Source organism: Lissotriton helveticus, chromosome 10 (assembly GCF_964261635.1).
Source record: "Lissotriton helveticus chromosome 10, aLisHel1.1, whole genome shotgun sequence".
Taxonomy (NCBI): Eukaryota; Metazoa; Chordata; class Amphibia; order Caudata; family Salamandridae; genus Lissotriton; species Lissotriton helveticus.
Genome location: NC_136071.1, coordinates 1,001,207,008 through 1,001,231,245, shown reverse-complemented (window position 1 = coordinate 1,001,231,245; position 24,238 = coordinate 1,001,207,008). Strand labels below are relative to the sequence as shown.

The window sequence follows — 24,238 nt, the reverse complement described above, 5'->3', positions numbered from 1 at the left end:
CCAAGTCATATTTAAATCTCGTAGCTGTGCCAATCCAAGGACTTTAGTTATGCGGTCCCGGTAGCGGATAGCTAGGATCGTTTCTTCCATTGTTGTTGGAGTCATGTCTGTGACACGGTTTGCCATATCGAAGCAAAAGTAGCAAAAATAGGACGCCTGCTACTAGTCCCAACAGGAGAGGTAGTCCGCCAAAGAGGGAATGGACGAAGTTTGGAAAAATACCCAGGATCGCTTTGAATGGTGTTAAAGCGCCTGAAAAAACTGTCTTAAATACACTGGCGATACCACTGGTATCAGAAATATTTAAGATTTCGTTCAACATTTCTGCGAAGTGTAGGGGGCTATTCGTTGATAGCAGTGAATGAATCTCTGCCGTTGTCCTTGCAACTTGGAGATCATACGTTTCTTTTGATGACGTCAACCTGGTTGGCGTCTGTAGGAGCACAGTCTTCATTCTGCTTAAAGTATCAATTCGAATAGAAGAGAAATTAAAACTGGGCCACAACTATGCCTCCCTGTCTGGAGTATCGTTTGGGAACAATACTCTTTCACAGCACATGACCCTGGTAGTCACGCTTACGAGATAAGATTTTCCGGGCATTAGGCTGCAACATCTGCGATCTACAATTAGAATGTAACTCCCGTTCGAGAGTCTCCTAAAGAATGGTTCTATTCGTGTTGCAGGTGTGCCTAGCTGGTGACATGAAAGGTTATTTGAAGTCCCTTCACAGGCCCCATGCAAACTTAAACCCTGACACAGAAGTATACCACTTAGTGATTTTGCACAATTATTGCCACTAAGAAATACACTCTGTCCTTTATTACTAACACATGTGTGTGTATAGGGCAAGTCCCATGTCGACTTAATGTATCCTTTACCCAACCTTTCATACTGGCCTGCCTGTATATATTTTTGGCAGTATTGAAACTGGAAAGTAGTTATCGGAATATTTATTATCCCATGTATTATCCATTCAATGACAGGTCGTTCTGACATTGTCAATGGTAATCTCTCAAGTTTTTCAATGCTCAGAATTGTATAGTCAGCACCCTTCTGTGCCAAACTGATTTGTTTATCAGTAAGGTTAAAGATATTAAATAATGACGTTGTGTTGATTAAACGCCAAGGCATATAGCCTGAACGCAGATTTTGCAACGTCCAGCCGAGCTGTACAATAGAACGTAATTGAGACTGACCGTGTTGTAACATCAGTAAGTCTTGCCCTAATATATCGATTGCTGAAGACACAATACTGTCCAGTGAATATATTCTGGAAGACAGAGTCATTAACCCATTGTCCACCACAGAAAGTGATTTTTCCAAATTAACACGGTCAATTTCCCGTATTTTTTCTGCTGTCTCAATTTGAGTTTCTTTCCAAGCTTCGTTATGAGCTGCATATATAGAGGCAAGCTTATCATTGTCAAGAATATCGATTTTAAGGTAAGCAATATTGATTTTTAAGTATCGAAATTATTAATATAGTTTACAAAAATGTCGTTTTTTTATAATCAATTTTATTCATTTTTAGAAAAGAGGGAAAGATTAGCATTGACAGCACAGTATACTAAGACATAATGAGGGTGTCGGTAGTAAAGTAACACAGTAAGCACAACAATCGAGCACTCCACATGGTGAAAATAATCAGTCCGCTGAAGGCAAGAGTCCATTCTTGCAGACCCCACTAACCCATTTGATTTGTCCATTTACGCCACACTCTTTGGTACTTTGCCGGACATCCCCTGGCTTCAAATAAGGGTTTCTCTTGAGCGGCACACCAGTCCACCCCTCGGTGCCATTTAGCTATTGTGGGGGGTCAGGTTGCATAAGGCTATGGCAACATCCCATTTGGCCACCATGATGGCCATCCCCAGGAACAGGTTGTCTGCTCGGGTCCCGTCCAGACCATCCACATCCATAATGCCCAGGAGGAGGCGTGAGGTACATGCCAGCTCAAGATGTGTGTGAGTTTGGATTCTATCTTGTTCCAGTATTTTATGAGGCGGAGGCAAGACCAGACTACATGGAAGAAGTCTGCTGGTTGGTGCCTGCAGCGTGTGCTTTCGGATGAGGAGCGCAGCCTCATACTCTATGTAGTCACTCTGGGGTAAGGTATGAAGTATGAAGGTAATAGATATGGTTGAGACGGAGTCTGGCAGAGGTAGTGACAGTTTTGGGGCCATAAGGGCATCTCACCAGTCCTCATCCTCAAGGGGGGCCAGCCAACCCTCCCAGCGAACTGTGAGCGAGTCCAGAGATGTGGAGCTGTTGTTCGTGAGGGTGCAGTATATGCAAGAAATGCCTCCCTTCCCAACAGTTCCCATCATGACCTATGCTTCCCGTGCACTGAAATCAGGAAGCGTTGTACCCGTCCATATGTGTGTGCTCAGGGAGTGGTGTATCTGTAAGTATCTGTAGAATTGTGAGGCCTGTAGGGAGAATCGGGTCTGTAGATCCTGAAAAGTCTGTATATTGGGAGATGCTGATGTAGTCCCAATGCTTAATTCCTCGTAACCCTGCAACTTCAACGAGCCACGTGCCCTGCCAGAGAGGCATTTGTTGGGTCAGTTTGGATTCCCATTGTGTATGACGTAGGGTCGAAAGCCAGGTCAGGAAACTGTTCGGGAAACCGTTGGGAGTTTCTTATGAATGGGGGATCCGTACATGAGAGCCTGGATTCAAGGGAAGACCATCTCTCGAAGTTCAGTTTTATAAGCTGGATCAAGCATCCAGCAGTGAACCAGTCATGAAGGCAAGTAACCTCATGGTCAGATAGTATAGGTAGAGGTCCGTCATGGCCCTGCCGCCGTCAAAGGACAGAATGCGGCATTGGTCAAGAGCCAACCGTGGCCTCCCACCTCCCCACAGGAACCATGTGAGCATGGCATCGATCTCCTGAAACCAGCTTCGGGGATAGTGGAAGGGAGTATTTTGAATAACATATAGGAACCACAGGAGGATCATGATCTTAAATAATGACATGTAGTTCTTTATAATTACGTTTTTGAATTATTGTTATGTATTTTAGTATATATTTTAAATGTATATGATGTGTATTTTTTGTTTCATTATTGTTTATGTTTTTTTAATATAGTTGTTGCATTTTTAGTAGTTATGAAATGTAGTTTAATTATTTTTTGTGATTTTTAGTACTGGAGTGGGTTATGGGTGTATAGGGGTACAGGGTAGGTAGTCATTTATTTATAATAAATTAACACTTAGGGCCCCATTAGGATGGCGGGCGGATTGCCCTCACCAGGCCGGCGGGGGCAATCCGCCGACCATACCTGTACGAAAGACCCCCTGCCATATTATTATGGCTGGGGGGTCTGCGGCGGATGGAAAGACCGTCTGCTGCATTTCCACCCCAGTCGGCTTGCGACCGGGCAGAAAAGGCTGCAATATGGTGGCCTGTTTGACACCGCCAGCCATATTACAATGTGCTTTTGGGAATGCCTTTCCGTGGTGGCATTGCCACCACGGAAAGGCATGTGGAGTCTGCTTGGGGGGCCCATTGCGAGCCCCCAGGGACTCCGGAGGAGTGGGGGGTACCTATAGTACCCCCCAGCAGTTCCATGCACAACATGGCAGGCACCGCGCGGTGCCTGCCATGTTGTGCATGGACGTGCACAACATGCCTTCCTGGCATTGTGGCGGGCGGTGCTGGTCGCACCCCCGCCACAATGTCAGGAATACTTGATGCGCTCGCCACTGTGGCGGGCGCATCTTAATAGCAGGCACGGAACCCCCGCCCTTATGACGGGCGGTCCCTCTGTACGACAAGATGGCGGGAGGACAAAACCGCCAGCCATCCTAATGTACCCCTTAGTTTTTAATTAATATTAGGTATTTAATTGGCAATTAATTATGTTAATTGTGCAATTTTTTTATTTTTATTTAGGAACGGGTTGTGGTGTAGAAGGGAATAGGTTGGGAAGTTAATTATATTTAATGAATTAATAATTAGTTATTAATTAATGTTATTTATTAAATTGCTAAATAATTACAGTAATTTTGTAAAATCAATTTATTTAAATTCAGGTGCCGGTTGAGGGATTTATAGGGGTACAGGGTGGGAAGTAAATTATTTCTAAAGAGTTAATAATTAGTTGTTAATTAATGTTAATTATTTCATTGATATTTAATTTCAATAATTGCATAAATATATATATTCTTATTAATTTTAAGTGGATTGTGGGGTTTATAGAGGTACAGTGTGGGAAGTAGATTAATCATTCTAATTATTATTTAGTTTTTAATTAATAATTGATTCATTGATAATAAATTATGTTAATTGTGCAATTAAAAAAATTTAATTACAATTTTAGGGGTGGGTTTTGTGTTTTGTAGGGGTATAGGGTGGGAAGTAACTTACTTTTATTTAAGTTGTAGTTATGTTTTTTAATTGATACTAATTATTACATTGATAATTAATTATGTAAATTGTGCAATACATTTTTTGTTAAGTTACATTTTAAGAGTGCGTTGTGTTTTTTTTTGGCTTCATATTTTGGGAAGTAAATGAATTATAATTGTCATAATTAATTTTTAATTATGCATAATTCGTTTATTGATAAATACTTATGTTAACACTGTAAATAATTAGCTTTTAAAGTTATATTTTAAGTGCGGGTTGTGAGATTTTTAAGAGTATAGGGTGGGACGTAAATGAAATAATATTATTTAGTTAATATTTTTGCTAATATATTATTTTTTTAAAAAATCATTTATTTAAATGTTTTTTATTTCGATCCTAATATTTGTAGTCATTTATATGTATTTAACATTGTCATATGTATTTATTTTATTTCATTTTAATATAAAATGTATTTGTATTTTTTAACAGATTTATAATTTTATTTGTTGATTATGTTTTTCGAATTATTTCATTGTGTTGAACAGAATTTGTTTGTTCTTAATGTTGCACCGACTGGAGTAGGAATAGTAAATATTGCCTCTCCACAATCCAAAACGTTCCCTACATTTGCACTGACTGGTGTGGGAATAGTAAATGTTACACCTCCGCAATCCAACACTTCCCTACCATTGCAGTAATTGGAGTGGGAATAGTAAATGTTACCCGTCTTCATTTAAAGGGTTACTCATCCCCGGAGCTACAGTGCCACTATAAACTGATTAGTATGTCTGATAAATAACACTTGATTTGTTAAGAAGGTCTTGCCAGTTAAAAGTAAACCACAAAAGGTAAAATATCTTCTTGGCAATCATGTCAATCCTGATTGAAGATGAAGATTAGTATTGAAGAAATCAGCAAGACAGCAGACTTTTCATGACATCAGAAAGGAGAAATAACCAAGGAAAAAAGGTATCCTGGAGTAGAAAGTTCTAACTTCATGGAGCAAAAATTAGGGGCATAATTAGTAACAAACGGGTGCTGCAGGTGATGACAAAATATAACCAATACATTCCTGGGACAGATATAACACCATGAATGAAAGCATGCCCTCTGTGGGTTTGGGCTAAAGAGCATGATTATTGCCTAACTCCTTCTTGGAATTGTAACTATCACACTTAGAAACTGCAATTACTTCCCTGGAAAAGGGACAGCAGAATGTTTGATCCTTCTCTACCTATCAGAAGCATACTACACAGTGGGTCAGTCATACAGTTCTCTTGGTGCATTTTGAAAAATTATCGGGGAAAATTGACACAACTGTTCAAAACCTAGAATCATTCTTTGTAAATAGAAGTCAACAAATTAAAATTGATGCATTGGTATCCTTAATAAAGCACATCCAGCGGAGTACCTTGCGGATCTTCCCGATTCCCAATATGGTTCAAAATTTACACAATACTACTGGTTATGATGTCAGCGCAACATACCCTTCAGTGTCAAATGTACACAGACAACATTTAGTTACGCTTAGCAGATGATATGTCAGAAGACCAGCACAGAAACAAAAATATATGTTTAACAAATGTACTGTTGAATGAAGGACAGTTATCTTTGCTTAATAGCTTACAAACTGAGATTTGAGAAACCATCAACTTAAAAAACTGCCTCCCATCAGACCTAGAAGAGGAGACTGAGCAGTAAAGAGACTAAGGGGCTGATTATGATGGCGGCTGTATGAGCGTCCGACCACACTCGTGTCGGGAACGGGACTGGCCAACAGGGAGTCAGCAGTCCCGCCAGGCAAATTATGATCCTAAAACCGTGCAGGCGGTGAGAAAATGCCTCTTAGCATTGAGGCTTGTGCTGTGTCCCAAAAAACGTCTGCAGAATCTGCCTCACTGCTAAGAGGCATGTTTGTAAACATCCCTGCACCTTGTGTCAGGCCTCATACGGTGCCTGCAACACGGTGCAGGGATGTTTAGGGGAGACAGATCCAATAGCGCAGAGCTGGGAGGAAAGGAGGGCCCACTAGGGATGCATTGCAATGCGGCAGGCAGACCTGCAGGGGCAAATGATGGTGGGACAGCCACTAATGGCTTCATGGTGGTGGTCTCACTGCCATCGTAATCAGGCCCTAAGTACCATCCTTGATAAAGACCTCAATTGCTATCAACAGATTTAAAGAGTAGCAAATAATACCAATATTTATCTCATTTTCATGAATAGAGCAGTCCCACAACGTAATTTTCCATGCATTGAACTGATAACAATGTCAGTACTATCTAGGTTCATTGACTGAAAAAATGTTTATATTGGAGTGCCCTAGAAAGTAATTTCCACGCTACAAAATATTTACAAACAAGCAGCAAGAATGTTCCTTCAGTACTCAAGAAAAGAAAACAGAAAATCTCTCCCCAGCCTATAGAAAAATAAACTAGCTTCTGGTATCACAAGGAATAAAATTCAAACTTGTGTGCACCACCTACAAAGCTCAAGAGCACTAAGGCCCCAAATATCTTCTGGAGGGTTTCACAGAGTACATATTTCACTGATTCTGGCAAAGGTAAATTGATTTCTCAATCCTGATTTAATCTGATAAAACGTGGAAGGAGGTCAATCAGGATCCTGAGTGCTCCACACTGGAACTCGCTTTGCACTGAACTCAGAAACCTTTCTTACCTGGCAGGCTTCAAGAAGAAACAATTAAATAGTCTCTTCAGAGAAGATTTCTACTCTTGCTAGATACATATCTGAGACTATCCCTGTTTTTCAATATTATCATGGACTCTAGTACAGCATAACACTTACCACAGCTAAGGTCTTTAACTCAACAACTTACTGGTGACTTCTCTCTCACCCACTAGCTATGTGGCCCAGTGGCTGGTAAGGAAGGCTAACTATGATAATCAGCTTTCCTTAAGACAACATTACAAAGTTTGCACACATCACAAGACAGTGCTGAGCAAAACATTTGATAAATATGCCATCTAATATCGCAGGGCTTATTTCGACAGCTCATTTGTGTAAATGGCCTGTGAGTTTTTGAATCTGAGTAGTACAGTTTAAAATCTTTGTTTAATTTGTATCACTGCATTTGCATTTAGTAATGCCAACCATTATCATGTTGGCTTCTACAGGGAAGGCTGACCAACATTAGAATGAATCGTACTTGCTGAAGACAATTAGTAGTATATGGAACAGCTACCAACTACTTTTTTTTCCTACATAGAAATTATTTTGAAAAAAAATAATGACTTCTTCGTTCTGCAAGGTGGTACTCTTGATAATCTTGCATTATGATTTGTGCCATCTTCAGAGGCTGTACTAAGCTATGGTTGCTTTTATTTCATGAAACAATGCATACAGTACAAGTTCACGTTAACAGTTTGGACAAAACAATATTTCTCACCACCTTCGTTACAAGACATGAGTTAAATATGCACTGAAAACGAGCAAGACTCAGCAGTACCCCAATCACACATCCATACTACATCTTAAGGAACAACAAAAAGGATTGAAACTGCATTGCTAAATAGTCATCCAGAAATACTTAGCACCATCAATTATTTTAATATTAACATGGGCAAACCAGAATATTTCCTTTCAATACAATGGTGTGACAGAAGCAATAGAAAAAATAGTAACTGTTATCAGAAGGCAAATACTCTAATGTCACAGCTGGGACAGACATGCCCCTTGCATGGCTCTGATGAGCATGCACCCCAGTTTTGTGGTAGGTTGCCAAGAAAGGCGCAGTATATTTCTGAACGTTTTTGATTTTCACCTCAGTGAGCAAGGCATCACAAAGTTTCGCTACAGACTTCGGCAAAATCAGCCGAGATACCAGAGCATTGCTCTGACATCAGGAGTTCACCAAAAGTACAGCCTTCATTTTCAAGGTGAGTAATTTCCACTGATTGAACTGATATGGACTGGTTGTGTTAGCAGCATTTAATGATAGTTTAATCAGCAGGCTGTTGTTGCCAGATGGCTTCAAGGGAAAGATGCCCACTAGCCTCTCCTATAAAGAGAGCTCCCCAGCTACCCTCAACCAGGGCTTATGCTCTGTCTGTTCAGGACTTTGGTGAATGGGGGTGCATGTTTACATCACATGCATATGGTAGAGTGCATCTGGAAAATGTGTGTGTTGTGCTTTAAAATATGGGGACAGGATCCTTGTTAGGACTCCTATGATTTGATGGCTGACGAAATGGAGACTGAATGTGATTTGGCACAGGTATCCTTGTTGAGTGAGGGAAGGTTGTGTAAAATTCCTCTGGTACCACTTTGAAGTGACTCAGGCCCCAGTAGCCAAGGGCAACCTCCCTTTGAAGTGTAAAGGCAGTTCCAAGTGTCACTGAAGACACATATGTTTTGTGGCTTGGTGGGAATGCCTCCCCATTTTTTCTCTTTCGCTAATGTCCCCTATCTTAGCACATGTGAGAAATCCTGTTCGGGGAGGAAAGGGAATGTAAGACATTTATAAGATCCAGAGATATTAATGGGGGCCTTTTACTTCTGGTGTCCAGAGACCTCCGCATTGTAGACCCTCAAACTGAGGAACAAGTACCTTTTAGAGGAGGCACCACATTCTGATGCCGACACAAAGACTTGTGGTGGACTACAAAACAAGATCTCTGCTACCTCAACAATGACAGTTAGGGGCTGATTATGATGCAGCCCATAAAGAATCCAACCTGGTTTTGGAGCTTTCAGGGCTGTATCATAATGGCCTGCTCAGTTTCCTTTCCGAACTCCTCCTTATGATGGAGGCGGTCAGAAAGGGAACTGGCCGGTCATTCCGGTTGGCTCCCGACGGGCTCAGAGAGCCCGTCTGCCAGTTAGAAGCCAGTGAGTAATCTCAAGGGTGATCTTGAGATTACAATGCATCGTTTCTGCCATGGTTTCCATGCTGGCCTCTCTGAAATGGAAACCATGCCAGAAGCGTATTTGGGGGGCCCCCAGCATGGCCCCCTTTCGTGCACGGCCTCCGCTTGGAGGCCTATGGTGCCCCCATGTTGATCACTGCACCTTTATTTATGGATTAAAAAATGTTGTAAAGCATCTGAGAGTGATAGGTAGAGCAAAGGGGATATTGGCGTTAATGTTTAAAGGAATAACACATTAGTGAGGTCAAATCCAAATGAGGCCTAAAAACCATTGTAAAATATAACGTCCTGCAGTGCTGAAATGATAATATATCCAGTGATGGTAAAGTGGTAGGGCCTAAACAGTTATAGGCTAGTCTTAAGTGCCTGACAGGTAGTGCATCTGTAAATTCCAGTGTAGATCAAGAAGTTTGTTGTGAAAAATAGGATGAGTCAAAAGAGGAGGAGAACAAATGAGTCTTTAAGCTTTGCTAAACTTTCGGAAGCATTCCTCCAATATGAATATGTGACCAAGTGATTTTCAGAGGAAGATGTTTTGTGCATTGAGTTTCATACTGGGGACCAAGTTCCCCCCACATTTACCTCTGAGGATAGTGTGGGAGAGCAGTCCCAGGTTGATTCTCGAAAGTGCTGTGGGCTAAAAACTCAGAATTCAGCAATTCTCAACAATACCACTTAATATATCAATATTCAGCAGTTTTTATATTTATTTATAATTTTTATGAAATACTCAATCCACAATTGCTCTCTCAAAGTGCAGGATCGGGGAAAGAATAATTGGAGTAATACAATAGTGAGATAAAGAGTAAATTGCAAGTGAGGCAGAAAAACATGCAAAACCTTAAGTGCTGCAATGGTTGAATAATGTCTCAGATGAAAGTAAAATATAGAAAATGACAGAATAAGTGATTATTGGCCAGTCCTAGACATCTGATTGCAATAGACGTTTTAGTTCTGGGGTGGATCAAGAAGGAAGTTGGTTGACCTTAGCAGAGGCTAAGTCGAAAGAGGAACAGCGCAAGTAAGTATTTAGGCTTTGTCTAAACTCTATGTGGTTTTTCTCCAGTCACAATGACTGAGTAAAGGAGGCAATACAGTAAAGGGGGTGGTGATGGACAGAGTATTCCGAATTAATGCAGAACACTCCTACCCAGTCAAGAGATCAGGGCTTGATCCATCACCGTTTTTTAGCTCACTGCACCATTCCAGTTCAGAACCTGGCTATATGCAAATTAGTCTGTCCCTGGCCCAGTGCATCATGGGAACAGGGCAGACCAAACTACCAAGCCAATTCTTTCACTGGAAAGGAAACAAGCTTCCGGGGACCGGTTTCTGGCATTACAGCCGTCTTCGGCCCGGCTAAATAACGGTGATGGATCAAGCCCTGATCTTTGGACTGGGTAAGAGTGGTCTGCTTAATTCAGACACTCTGTTCATCACCACCCCCTTTTCTGAATCGTTTTTGGCCACTATAGGTGTGGCAGGGTATACTCAGACATGAGTCCCTTGCTCACTGCTCCATCAGGATTCAAGCAAGCCGGGCCGACGAGGCTGAAATGCCAGAATCCGGTCCCCGGTAGCTTGTATCCTTTCTGGTGAAGAATTGGCTTGGTTGGTCTGCCCTGTTCCCATGATGCACTGGGCCAGGGACAGACTAATTTGCATATAGCCAGGTTCTGAGCTGGGATGGGGCAGTGAGCTAAATAACGGTGATGGATCAAGCCCTGATCTTTGGACTGGGTAAGAGTGGTCTGCTTAATTCAGACACTCTGTTCATCACCACCCCCTTTTCTGAATCGTTTTTGGCCACTATAGGTGTGGCAGGGTATACTCAGACATGAGTCCCTTGCTCACTGCTCCATCAGGATTCAAGCAAGCCGGGCCGACGAGGCTGAAATGCCAGAAACCGGTCCCCGGTAGCTTGTATCCTTTCTGGTGAAGAATTGGCTTGGTAGTTTGGTCTGCCCTGTTCCCATGATGCACTGGGCCAGGGACAGACTAATTTGCATATAGCCAGGTTCTGAGCTGGGATGGGGCAGTGAGCTAAATAACGGTGATGGATCAAGCCCTGATCTTTGGACTGGGTAAGAGTGGTCTGCTTAATTCAGACACTCTGTTCATCACCACCCCCTTTTCTGAATCGTTTTTGCCCACTATAGGTGTGGCAGGGTATACTCAGACATGAGTCCCTTGCTCACTGCTCCATCAGGATTCAAGCAAGCCGGGCCGACGAGGCTGAAATGCCAGAAACCGGTCCCCGGTAGCTTGTATCCTTTCTGGTGAAGAATTGGCTTGGTAGATTGGTCTGCCCTGTTCCCATGTAGCACTGGGCCAGGGACAGACTAATTTGCATATAGCCAGGTTCTGAGCTGGGATGGGGCAGTGAGCTAAATAACGGTGATGGATCAAGCCCTGATCTTTGGACTGGGTAAGAGTGGTCTGCTTAATTCAGACACTCTGTTCATCACCACCCCCTTTTCTGAATCGTTTTTGCCCACTATAGGTGTGGCAGGGTATACTCAGACATGAGTCCCTTGCTCACTGCTCCATCAGGATTCAAGCAAGCCGGGCCGACGAGGCTGAAATGCCAGAAACCGGTCCCCGGTAGCTTGTATCCTTTCTGGTGAAGAATTGGCTTGGTAGTTTGGTCTGCCCTGTTCCCATGATGCACTGGGCCAGGGACAGACTAATTTGCATATAGCCAGGTTCTGAGCTGGGATGGGGCAGTGAGCTAAATAACGGTGATGGATCAAGCCCTGATCTTTGGACTGGGTAAGAGTGGTCTGCTTAATTCAGACACTCTGTTCATCACCACCCCCTTTTCTGAATTGAGTAAAGGAGGCGGCACCTGATAACCGACAACAAGCATGTAAGTCTTCTTTTTTTTTCAATTTTTCTACCCCCACCCCGACTCCCCCTCTGCCACGGTTCTCTGCCAGCCGCCATTAGTCATGCCTGCACTCTGAGCTGGCTGCGCTTGAGAATCTAGCCTCTCCCTTACTTCATACCTAGCAGCTGCAGCCTAGGACCAGTTACTGGTGGACTGTACTGTTAACTTTCCTGGTGTGAAATGGAGGAAAGGATGACGAGCAAATACAAAGTCTTTTCGAGTAGTAATTGTTCTTTGACAGATTACTTACGCTGTGCTGCAGCACACTATTGCTGCTAGGTGACAACTAAGTCGTGTATGGCACCTTCAGCCAGAGCCAGTCCTAATTTTCAAACCATCACTACTAAGCATCCTGGGACTCTATACATTTAATGGAAATAGCAAACATGCAAATTCCAGAATACGGTTTGGTGCTGACTTAAAGCACGACTAGCTAAGGATGTCACACAGAAGACACAAGACAGGATGTGGTTGTCTGCCTGCACACTTTTTTTGTCCTTGGTTGAAAGCAGTTCGGGGGAGTCACGCTTCTGGACCACATGAAGTACAGTGTATTTAGTTCACACCAGCAACAGTATCATATATATATAACAAAAACGAATAAACATTTGTGTAGGTGAGGCATGGTGTGTAAAATTGAGACCAGACGTTTGTGAAACAGTGTTTTAGAAGCAATCCAGAGAGAAATTGGTTTGTCATGCATCACTCACTTTACAAAGCATATTTTCGATGGGTATCATAACCAGGTTGCATTGCAGAAAATAGTTTATCTCTGAAGTTTGTGGCCGGACGTACTTTTACATCTGTGCATTGAGATGTTGCCTTATTGCTCATATTTTAACACCTTCTGCTCAGGTTTGTATCCTTAAAGATCATCTAGCAGCATAGTGTATGTGTAAAGAAGTACAAGAGGCAGGGTAACGTTGAAGGTTGAGTTGTTTATAGTAGACTTCAGGTACAGCTACGTCCTATTCACAGGGCACACTACAGTAACTGACTCCTGAACACTGAGCTCGGAGTGTCAAGAATCAACATTCTAGATTACTTAAATGTTCTACATGGAACTAGCTGGCTGACACGCAGCTTCCCCCCAAACCTAAAGAAAGAACATAACAACACATAGAAATAACAAGGCATGGGCGAGCTCACATATAACCCAAAGCTTGCAAGTCACAAGAATATTTGAGAACACTCCAGATGCTTGGACTAAAGATTTTTACAAAAGACCCCACACACATAGCGGGCCATACCTTAGACTGCGTCTGTTCTAATCTTGAGACCATCAATGTATCTAACCCTTTGCCTCAGACGTGGACTGACCATAGTTTTATACCATTTCATCTTACAACAAGGGAAACTAACAAAATCCAACCGAATGGACCTAGACCTCAGAAAATAACTCCCTGTTGGACAAAAATAATTGAACATCCAGATCTACCCATATGGGTTAAAGAAAACAAACCTTTGACCACTGACAATGTGTTTTCTGATAATCTTAACTATGAAAAATGGATGAGAACCATAGGAGAAAAAATAACCTCGGGAGGAGCAACTAAATCACAATCTAAACAACGGAAAATCTCTGCCCCCTGGTACACAAAAGATCTTAAAGAGACATTACGCACAGTACGCAAGTTCGAACGGACATGGCGTAAACACTATAAAAAAGAAGACCATGATAAGTACAAAACTGCTAGACGAAACTATCATGCGCAAATTAAACAAACTAAAATAAACTATTTTACAAACAAAATAGATACATCACAGAATAACCAAAAAGAGATTTTTCGCGTGGTAAAAAGCTTTAGAGACCCAGGGTTTCTGTCACAGGAAATCCCTCCATCACAGAGTTTCTGCAAGGAAATCGCAGATTATTTTGAACAAAAAATAGTTAACATCACAAAACACTTTCCTGAAGTGATTGCAAATTATGACAATCTAACGCTAGAAACCAACCCAGATAAAATCATATGGAATACATTTACTACAATTGATCTGCATGAGATATCTCATACAATGTCAAAAATTAAATCAGGATCACCACTTGATCCCTGCCCTCCTGCACTAGTCCATGAAATTAAAAATGAGGTTAACCCCATGATTAATACCATTATAAACGCCTCACTCCAGTCGGGGGAAATCCCCAGCACATGGAAAACGGCGATAGTAAAACCCCTACAAAAAAAAACATTACATGATCCATCCGTTTTAACTAACCTGAGACCCATCTCACAACTCCCCGCCTTATGCAAATGTGCCGAAACCCTGGTAAATAAACAACTTTCCTCATTTCTAGAAACAAACAATATACTACATCCAAACCAGGCAGGTTTTAGAGCCAACCACTCTACAGAAACAGCACTCCTGTCAACGACAGAAACCATAAGAACGGCTCTTGACCAGGGGAAGAAGGCAGTCCTAATTCTTCTGGATTTATCTGCAGCATTCGACACGGTGTCCCACACCATCTTACTACATCGCCTAACTGAGGCAGGCATTGGGGGCACCGTGTTGAAATGGTTCCAAAATTTTCTGCTCCACAGAAAACAGATAACCAAATTGGGATACTTCTACTCAGAGAAGAAGGAGGTTAGGTCAGGAGTGCCCCAGGGCTCTAGCTTGAGCCCTACCTTGTTCAATCTGTATATGGCACCCTTGATCAACCTAATTGCCACGCATAATGTAACCACGGTTGCATATGCGGACGACACCCAACTAGTCCTGGTCTTAGATGAGGATACAGGGAAGGCCGAACAGATATTGAAAGATTGCCTAACGGCGACTTTTGGATGGATGCACAATAACCATCTCAAGTGCAACTCTGCGAAAACAGAGATCCTGCCCTTCGGGAAAAACAACATCTTTTCCCCTCGTACATGCTGGCCTTTAGACGCAGAACCCCCCCCCCAATACCATCAATGCAACACGCAACTTGGGTATAAAATTTGACGATATGCTGTCCTTTAAACAGCAATCTAAAGAAGTGGCCGGTGTCTGTTTCAACATAATCAAGGGCCTCAGAAAGTTTTTTGACTACCTCCCACTGGCCGCCCGCCGTACGGTTGCAATCGCTCTCATAACATCGAGAATCGATTACTGCAACAGTTTGTACGCAGGAGCGGCAAAATCTACCCTGCACAAACTGCAAATGATCCAAAATGCGGCGGCCCGGCTTGTCTTGAGATGGCCTAGAAGATCATCCGCATCAGCTGCTCTGAATGCGTTGCACTGGCTACCCATCCAAAAACGAATACTATTCAAGATCCTTCTGATCACATACAGAGGCTTCCACAAGTGTGGACCTAAATATCTGTCAATCAAATTTCACAGATACCTCCCAAATAGGGAACTTAGATCAGCCACAGCTAATCTAATGACCATACCCAAGTTTCGACTGTCCACCAAGGGTGGTAAATCCTTGGCAGTCCTAGGCGCCAAAGCCTGGAATACTCTTCCAGCTAAACTTAGAGCATCACCATCAGAAAAAATCTATAAAAAACTCTTAAAAACCTGGATTTATGGACTATGTGATGCAAAATGCAAGACTCTAGTCTAAGTACATCTAAAGCTCAGCTACTACCCCCAAACTCTCCATCTTTGCAGTGAAGTCAGCAGCGCCGAGATGCTCCCTGGAGTGTATGTGCGCTATACAAAAACCACAAAACATCAAACATCAAACATTACCATGCCAAACTCTACAGTAGCCTAAGCAGGGTAAGATTAGTTCTCTTAACGTGCACATCCCTGATCTCAATTAGAACCTCTTTCACAATCATAAACCCTCCGTTCTCAAAGAGAAACAGACATAGACTTAGGACCAGAAATTATGCTGCATCATGCTATGGCAGTGGTCCTCTTTCTTCACATTATTAAGATATATCTAGACCACAGTAGCACTTCCTTCATTGCTCAATTCTCTCACACATCATCCCGCAAAACACGAGTTGCCTTCTTGCGTGTGTCCCATTTACTAAGGAGGGCTGAATTTCATGAATATCATGAAGTTACTCCTGTGTACTGCCAAAAATGTGTCCGGGCCATTTTATTGACTGGAATATGACAGGATATGCTATGGTATGATGTTATGTAGTCATAAATGGTGGCTTTTAGGTTTTATTCAGGAAGAGGTGTGGCTAGGCATTCGAAGAACAAGGATTTGGGCAGTTTAATTTGTATTTATTTTTTACTGTTCTGAAATGGCCATTGGACAACTCGGTAAGTTAGACAAAAAAGTCAAAATGTCAACGGGTTCATAAAGACACATGCGTCAAGCAGGTAGGTGTGGAAGCCAGTCTTTATGTTTGTTCTAAAGGAATGAGTAGAGGCACTACTTTTAAGATATTTACATCCATCAAATGTTGTGGTCTGATGCCAAAGCTGATGGCAGCCTTGGCAGCAATGCACTAAAGTGAGCTGAACCACAGTAGCCAAATGCTATAGGGGCGTGCAAATTACCTTTCAGTATGTGTATCTAAATGCATGTGTATGTGTGTAATAGGTGTTGGATTGTGTGATATGTTTTGTCTGATCACAAGAGCTCTCACCACAAAGCTAAAGCTGTCTCTAAGCGATACCTAAAATGCTTTGTGAAGTACACTTGATCCAGTGGTACTCTGGGGCACAGTTACAAGGGCATTCCACCACCGGAGTGTCACTTTTTCCATTGCTTTGGTAGCACAGTACCCTGCTCCATATTTTCAAAGCAGCGCTAAGCCACTTTGCATGGCTTAACATCACCCTGTAAATATTGTACCCTTTGATGCAGATATCTGTGTCAAAGGGGCGTCTAATGGGTGTTGCTGTGAGTATTTCATGACAACACCAAATGCATTTTGACACTGCCCCAGCTTTACAAGGATCTGTAAATCTGATCAGCACCAAAAACTAATACCATTCAAAAGAAAGCATTAGAGTGGCGCAATGAGGGGGAAATACTTTAATTTCTCCTCATTTTTTGCTATTTCTATGTGTGCTGCGGAATGCAGCACACATTGAAGGGGCAAATCGCCATTAATGATTGTTTATGTGCAGGCAGGTGTCTCTTCCTGAACATAAACAATCATCCCTGCAAGGCACCCATGCACCATGGCGCAAGAGTCTTTACGTTGGCCGTAGGCAGCTTTTTTAGTGCAGGCACATGGGAAAACACAGGGGTGCAACCCTGCATTTTTTAAATGACACAGCACAGCTCTGCTAAATTGCTTTCAATGCCACAGTGCGCCATTTATTTGTAAATATTTTCCTCTGTGTTCTGTTTTGGTTCATAGACTTCTAACACTCTCAAGGGACAACTAAGGATAGAATTAATTACCATTGCCTTATTGTCGTCTCTTTTCAAAAGCCCAGGCTCTCTACTTTGTATTAATTTCCTTTAAAACACATTAGATTGCAAACAGACATTTAAAAAGTAAATATATATTGCCTGTGTAATTGTTATATTTTCTTTATAGTGGGCGATGGGTAAACTTGCTGTATGCCATTGTAGAATGAATGTTCTTAGTCATAGCTAATAGAGTCTAGATTTCATTCACTGTCTCCAAATGGTGGTGCGTGAAACTGCAACGTTTTTTGTGCAAACTGAAGACTATTCCTTGCATTAAATACAAAAAGTATGAGGTCGAAAACATTTGTGTCTGTTGAGATCTTTGCTTACTCAATTGTTTTGTATGTAAATCTAATTTCTGTTGAGCCACTCACATACAAAATGCTTGTGAGCTACCAACTGCATATATTTTGATTGGTTTTATATTTTAATCTCAGGTTGATGAATCACTTTTTGATTAATTGAATTAATTATTGATTATTAATCTGGAAAATCTAAAGTAAATTTGGAGGTCATTTGTTATAATCTACAAAGAAACCAGGCAGCCTCCACCTTAATGATTTATTTAAATGTGTTGTCCTTAATGTTAATAATATTCATTGAGTTTATTTTCTAAATGTCATCTATTTAATGTTTACCTGTCATTTATGAAAGCGACCTCTTTGCTCTTTCTCCCTTTACCTTGTGCGTTTCAGTTTTCATTTAACCTTATCACTTTTGTAAATTATACCAGAAATAACATGCCCTCAAATTCAGCTTCAACACTTTATACCTGCCCGACTCTTCATGTTTTGTGTATCCAATATTTCTGCTTCCCTCAAATTAATTAATACTTTGAGAACTTTCTTGTTCTTAGGTTAAATGCTGAAGTAAAGCTATTTCACCCATTAATCTTCATTCAGAAAATTAATTATGCAATGAAGTGTCAAAGATGTGTTTGGGCTCTGCAACCAAAATATACACACACATATGTAGCACTCACAAAGTCTCACTCTCTTCTGTTTGTCTCACACATTCACACACCTGTTTCCTTCAGCACTCTTTGTTATCTCCATTATTGTGTTGTCAGTTTGAATCCTCAAGGTCTATAGTATCTATTTTGCACCATAGTAGTCTGAAGAAGGGGGTTTAGGTTTTTACCTTAGAGAATGAACGTTTCTTGGTGTTCTGTACATTAAATATTTTACCATTCTTTTAGCTCGCCATGTCATCGGGTGTGTATGGTGCACAGGCCTACAGGATTTTGTTTTGCTTAAAAGAAATTAAACAATTCTCACAAGGTTCTTGTCAAAACCCAAGGATAAAGAGGTGCACATTTCTGAACCTAACCATATAAAACGTCTTGACAAGCCTCAGTATAAACAGGAACGCTTAAAATGATTGCTTGCCCCTGAAATATGTTTTTGCACTTGGCATATGGCTAGCACTTCCTAGGAATGGAATTCTATTTATGGATAGCTGCACAGCGCAAATAAACATCAGAAGGAGCAGAAAAATCAGCTTTGATTATGCATGAAAATCCACAATGTCATTGTGTACTCTTGCGTCGCTTTCTGATTGCCTGTTTGTTTTTACAGACCTGCCGGCGAGCCCATGGAAGAAGAGCCCGCCTTGTGAAGTGCCAAGTCTTCCCTGAGACTTCCTGTGTGTGACATCATTGTGTATCCCCCGAAGGCACCCTCAGACGTGTCTTGTCTGCTGCCTGGGTGGCACAGATCAGATGGAACATAAACACCGGGCACAGAGCTCCGAACAGCAGCTTCGCTTGTTCCTTGGATGGGCTTAAAAGGGCCTGGAAGAATCCGCAGCGTAACCGCTACAATTCTAGAGTTACTAAACCCATCTTGGGAGAAAGCGCCCGGAGCAACATTTTAATATTCTGTGCTGCCCTCTCCTCCAAATAATTTATATAGTCAATGGAGAAAATAACTACCTTAACTTAGTTTCCATTTGTTAAGAAGTTTGGAAGAGTTATGTTATCAGAAAATCCTTGTTTTGGTCTCTGTCCATGAGCACTTCTACCAAGTAAACCTTGGGCCATTTAAACTAATATTTCACTGAGCTTTTCATGATTTCAGTCTATTTATACTTTTGGTGTGCTGCAACACGGAAAATAAAAATATTAACATGTTAGTGTTCGATCTGAAATCCTGCACCCTGGAACATAGCAGAGAACATATATCTAGAAATGAAAGTCAGACTATTATTTCATAACTACTCATACAAAAGGGCAAGGTATATTTCATATTGAAAGTGTGCACTTAGATACTATAAATTAAATTTCTGTGCAGTAGATATCTACAGGAATCACATATTAGCATGTTTAGGCAGTCTTTATGGAAATCTTACTTTGTAACCCAAGAAAACTATCATCTCGTAAGAACATATTAGACAAACTGCGCAGCTTTGTAAAAAAAAAGATATATATATTTGTTTATATATATGCGTGTTTGTATATATATACATATATATATATATATATATACCATTGCTACTACACACACACACACACACACACACACACACACATATATATATATATATATATATATATATATATATATATATATATATATATATATATATATATATATATATATATATATATATATATATTACTTCCACTGTTTAGTAGTATGGTGTAATATTTCCTGACTTCAAAGGCAGAACTGGTTTCCATCTAGCATCTGATTTCGCACAGGTGTTTCCAAAGTATTTTGATGCTCGACCAACAGCTGTAATTGGAAGACAGCCTAGAGGGGATGCCAACAGTAATAAAAATCAAACCTGCCTCAGAAGTGCTAGACACCTTATAACGCTGCTAACATAGAACGCGCGACTTAGATATGGCGCTAGAGGTCATTGCGCGCTAAGCTTGAAGTATTTTAGGCATGGCTAACCGTATGCGGCGTTATTGTCAGGGAATATTTAAGACTTATATTTGTTGACATTCATACATTACTGGTCATCATTTGCCTGCTCGTGTATGTTTTTGTGCTACTCACCGCCTCACGAATTATTGGTATGCTTAACTTCACTGAGTTCTCATCAAAGCCTTTAATATCTGCCTGACTTCTAAAGCTAGACCATTTTTAGACATTTTTTTTCAAACCCATAGCGTATATTAAAGCCATAAGTGAGGACTGTCATGGTTTTCTTTAGATATCTAGAACAAACCTTAATTAAAACAAGGTTTTCGGGGAACGCTTCAAAATGAAAGACACTGGACAATATGGTTTGAGTTATCTGAGACTCGAATATGTAAATCAAAGATGAAAGATTTCACTCAACTAGAATTATAGATTTCTCTTTTGTTATGTAGTCAGACTCTATTCTTCTATCGTTTGGGTTTGTTTAGAGTTAATGTTTACATTTTTGCAGAAATGTATTATTTGTACGGTCAGAAAGTGCTGTTAAAAAATATAGAATACTAAAAGCACACTGGAAAAACACATTTTAGAAAGACTGCATTTTTCTGTAATAAAAGCTAGCTTTTAATTGGATTGGATTGTGTTACTCGTGCTACCAAATAGGAATAATGCTTTCAATCTTTTTATAAACAAATACTTTTTTTCTTTTTTCCATAGGAAATACAGATTATCAGTGCATTAGTTGAACTTTCTCCCAATGAATTAAGCCATATTTTCTCCCCTACTGTGCATATTTTATAAATCAATTTAGTTCCTTTATTTCAGTTTTTTATTCGCTGCTGTTCTTAAACTTTTTAAGCACGATTGATCCATGTGTAAGCAACGAGCATAATATGAGAACATTTGCATTCTTGAGTACACTCCTACAATTGGGTACAGATTTAAACTTGTTTAGAATTCGCGTAGGTTTCAAGAACACTCCTTGATCCTCCTAAAAACCTGTGATAGCCATTGGTTTCCAGTAACAATGGAAAACGTTTGTGAATTATCAAAGAAATCAATGCACGGCGATCAGCAATGTAGAATTGTACACAGTGTAAAACGAGGCATGTAACAAAAAGTGCCTTGGCATTATTGCAATATTACTTTTATTATTAAATGTTTTTTCTCTTTGAAGTAACTTGTTTCCTTACACTCCATTCAATTTGGGGGGCTAAAGGAGTATTTCCACCCTCCAATCAAATTTACACCTGTCTTTAATAGGAGTAAATCTGCTGCTTTTTCAATAGCGTTGGTGGGTTTTGCAGATGGTGGTGAACACCCACACACTCACAAAACTGTGAGCGTGAACAATCTTTGCAGAGCAGCTCCACAGCCCCAGACTGTTTGCTAATTACCCTCGGAGAAGAGGTACTCATGCAAAATACTGTAACAAACGAGGGTCATATTGTGCACGAGTTACAACTTTTACAAGTGAAAATTCAGACACTGTAAATTCGTAAATCAGTTAATTTGTGAATGTGAGTTGAACTTGCAAGACCAAATGATTTTCTTAAATGTGGCCAATGTATTTAAATATCTATTTATGAATATTATATATATATATATATATATATATATATATATATATATATATATATATATACACGTGTATGAAAAATCTGATTATGCAATGAATGATATTCTACATAAGGTAGAAGTGCTTTTTAATTTTGAATTTGTGATGTTGAGAACCATTGCACTTGTCATGCAGTCAGTCATCAAAATCCACTTTATATCACTTATCAGTACTGTCTTTGGACCCAAGGTATACTAAATATATTGCCCTTTGGTAAATAATATACTATTAAATTATTGCATTTCTTTGGTAATACTACAATTTAGGCAAAACCTTAAATTGCAAGATTTCATCTGGACTGTGCTATCATGTAAAGTTCTCACGGTTGCACATTTTCCCAAATGTTTTTTTAAACTTTGCCGGACTTGTCATATAGGGCTGCAGTAACATGTAATCACAGTTACCTCTGTTTTGATCGTTTTATCCTACTGTACTCTATCCCTCTGTGCTTTGTATCCTGATAAAAATACACAAGCTGTAGTTATAGCTACTTAATGAGTGGAAAATATTTATTACATGATCAACGTCGTACATAATCCCAGATTTTCTTATAACAAATTATAAATGGCACAGATGTGCTGATCTTAATGTGCAAACCCACATGCAGGCAATTCTTTGAACTAGAATTGTAATTGTGATGTCCTGAGAATTATTGGACATTTTTGGGATAAATACTTCTCGCACCCCTACTGATAGGTTGAACACATTGGCAATCCCTTCTTCTGCTTATCACCATCCCACTCCTATGCTTCATTTAGTGTCTTATATTGTTATATTTGAAATATGTATCTCTTTGATGAGGAGTACCTGGAAAATAGTGCATCGTTTACAAGGAATCTTGGGGTATATTATCAACAACTAGCGATAATTTTTGTCTCTAACTTGTTTAGAGACAAAAATTATCGCCGCACATCGGCGATTTTTATCGCAGATAAACCTTGCTATTAGCAAGGTTTATCGCAAATGCGATAAAAAACGCCCGCAATGCATGAATATCGCTGAAAAGTCAGCGATATTCATGCATTATCGAGCAAATGCTCTTAGCCATGTTATCCACCTCCCATTGGATAACATGGCTAAGAACTGCTCAGGGCAGGTGTTACCTTTTGGAGATATTCGCCCTTAGCGCAAATATCTCCAAAAGTTGGTAATAGGAGATAGCGATGTTAGCGACTGTTTCCAGTCGCTAACATCTTGGCACGCCCACTTTGCATATCATTAGTGATAAATATCACTGACATGCAAAGTGGGGCCCATGATGGTCGCTATCTCCTATTAGCTGTCGCTAACTGGTGTTAGCGACAGCTTGGTAATAGGGAGATAATTTTATCTCCGCTTTCTTGGCTTTTAAAGCCAAAAAAGCGGAGGTAAAACCCCTTGATAATATACCCCCTTGAGTTAGTGAAAAAGGCTGATAGGAGACCTGTAGGAAAATCTCTAGTTATATTGATGTGAGCGTGATTTGTACCTATTTAATCATTACTGATGCTTGAATGATTTGAATATTTCCTTGCAGTCATAGAAATTAGTCATAAACAGAAAAAGTCTACAATTAGGCTGAATATTGTTTTACGCCATATTTGCACAAGTTGAGAGCGTGTTTTAATGTAATTGTCTGTCAACTCATAAACCAGCTATGGTACACGACAATCAACTGTTAAAATGTGCGAGGACAAATAAACACACATCAAGCTAGTGACTGCTTGCTGCCGACTATACACTACTACAAAGGTAACAATGTTAAATCAAAGCTCTCCTGTTTTCAAATGCTTTTAGTTATGGCAGTTTTTCAATATGGGGTGTAAATGGAACAATTACAATATATTTACCTAAAGAAACAACTCTTGGTGATGTCATCTGACATATATTTGTAGACTTTATTTATAGTGTATGCTTGTTCAATAGTAGTCATGCCATATCCATTACATGCTATAATCTGTCTTTAAACAATGTCTTTGAATGTATTCAACTTATAGAACTTCCATATCTTTAGGTTTAAACTTTCCTTTTCATATATTTCCTTTTCTATAGACATCACAATAAAGATTTGCTTTATTTTAAACTGTTTCAGTATATTTTTATTTAAATGTATTGTGTATTACAAACTGCATCAAAATTCTATAGTTTATTTTATACACACATACATATATAAGCATATATTTACACACACACAAACATTTAAACATGTGTGTGTATGTTTTTAGTGCTGAGGTCATAAATACGAATTAGAATTAAATTGATATTGCTGATAAAACATCATATATAAATAAGACACTATCTTTAGAATCTA

The 24,238-nt window shown here is 40.2% G+C and overlaps 1 protein-coding gene and 1 long non-coding RNA gene across 2 annotated transcripts in view; both read left to right on the top strand.

The window, feature by feature from the left end:
- The window catches only part of HDAC9 (histone deacetylase 9), a 2,824,806-nt gene extending 2,804,840 nt beyond the window's left edge, over window positions 1-19,966 (top strand). The window contains exon 26 of the mRNA XM_078663676.1: window positions 19,038-19,966. Coding sequence (XP_078519802.1) covers window positions 19,038-19,077 — 40 coding nt within the window. The 3' untranslated portion in view covers window positions 19,078-19,966. The remainder of the gene's footprint in view (window positions 1-19,037) is intronic.
- Window positions 19,967-22,013: 2,047 nt separating this feature from the next.
- On the top strand, window positions 22,014-24,010 carry LOC144785587 (uncharacterized). The gene is made up of 2 exons (XR_013601974.1): window positions 22,014-22,791; window positions 23,347-24,010. It is a non-coding gene; the product is annotated as an uncharacterized LOC144785587 (long non-coding RNA).
- The last annotated feature ends 228 nt before the right edge of the window (window positions 24,011-24,238 follow it).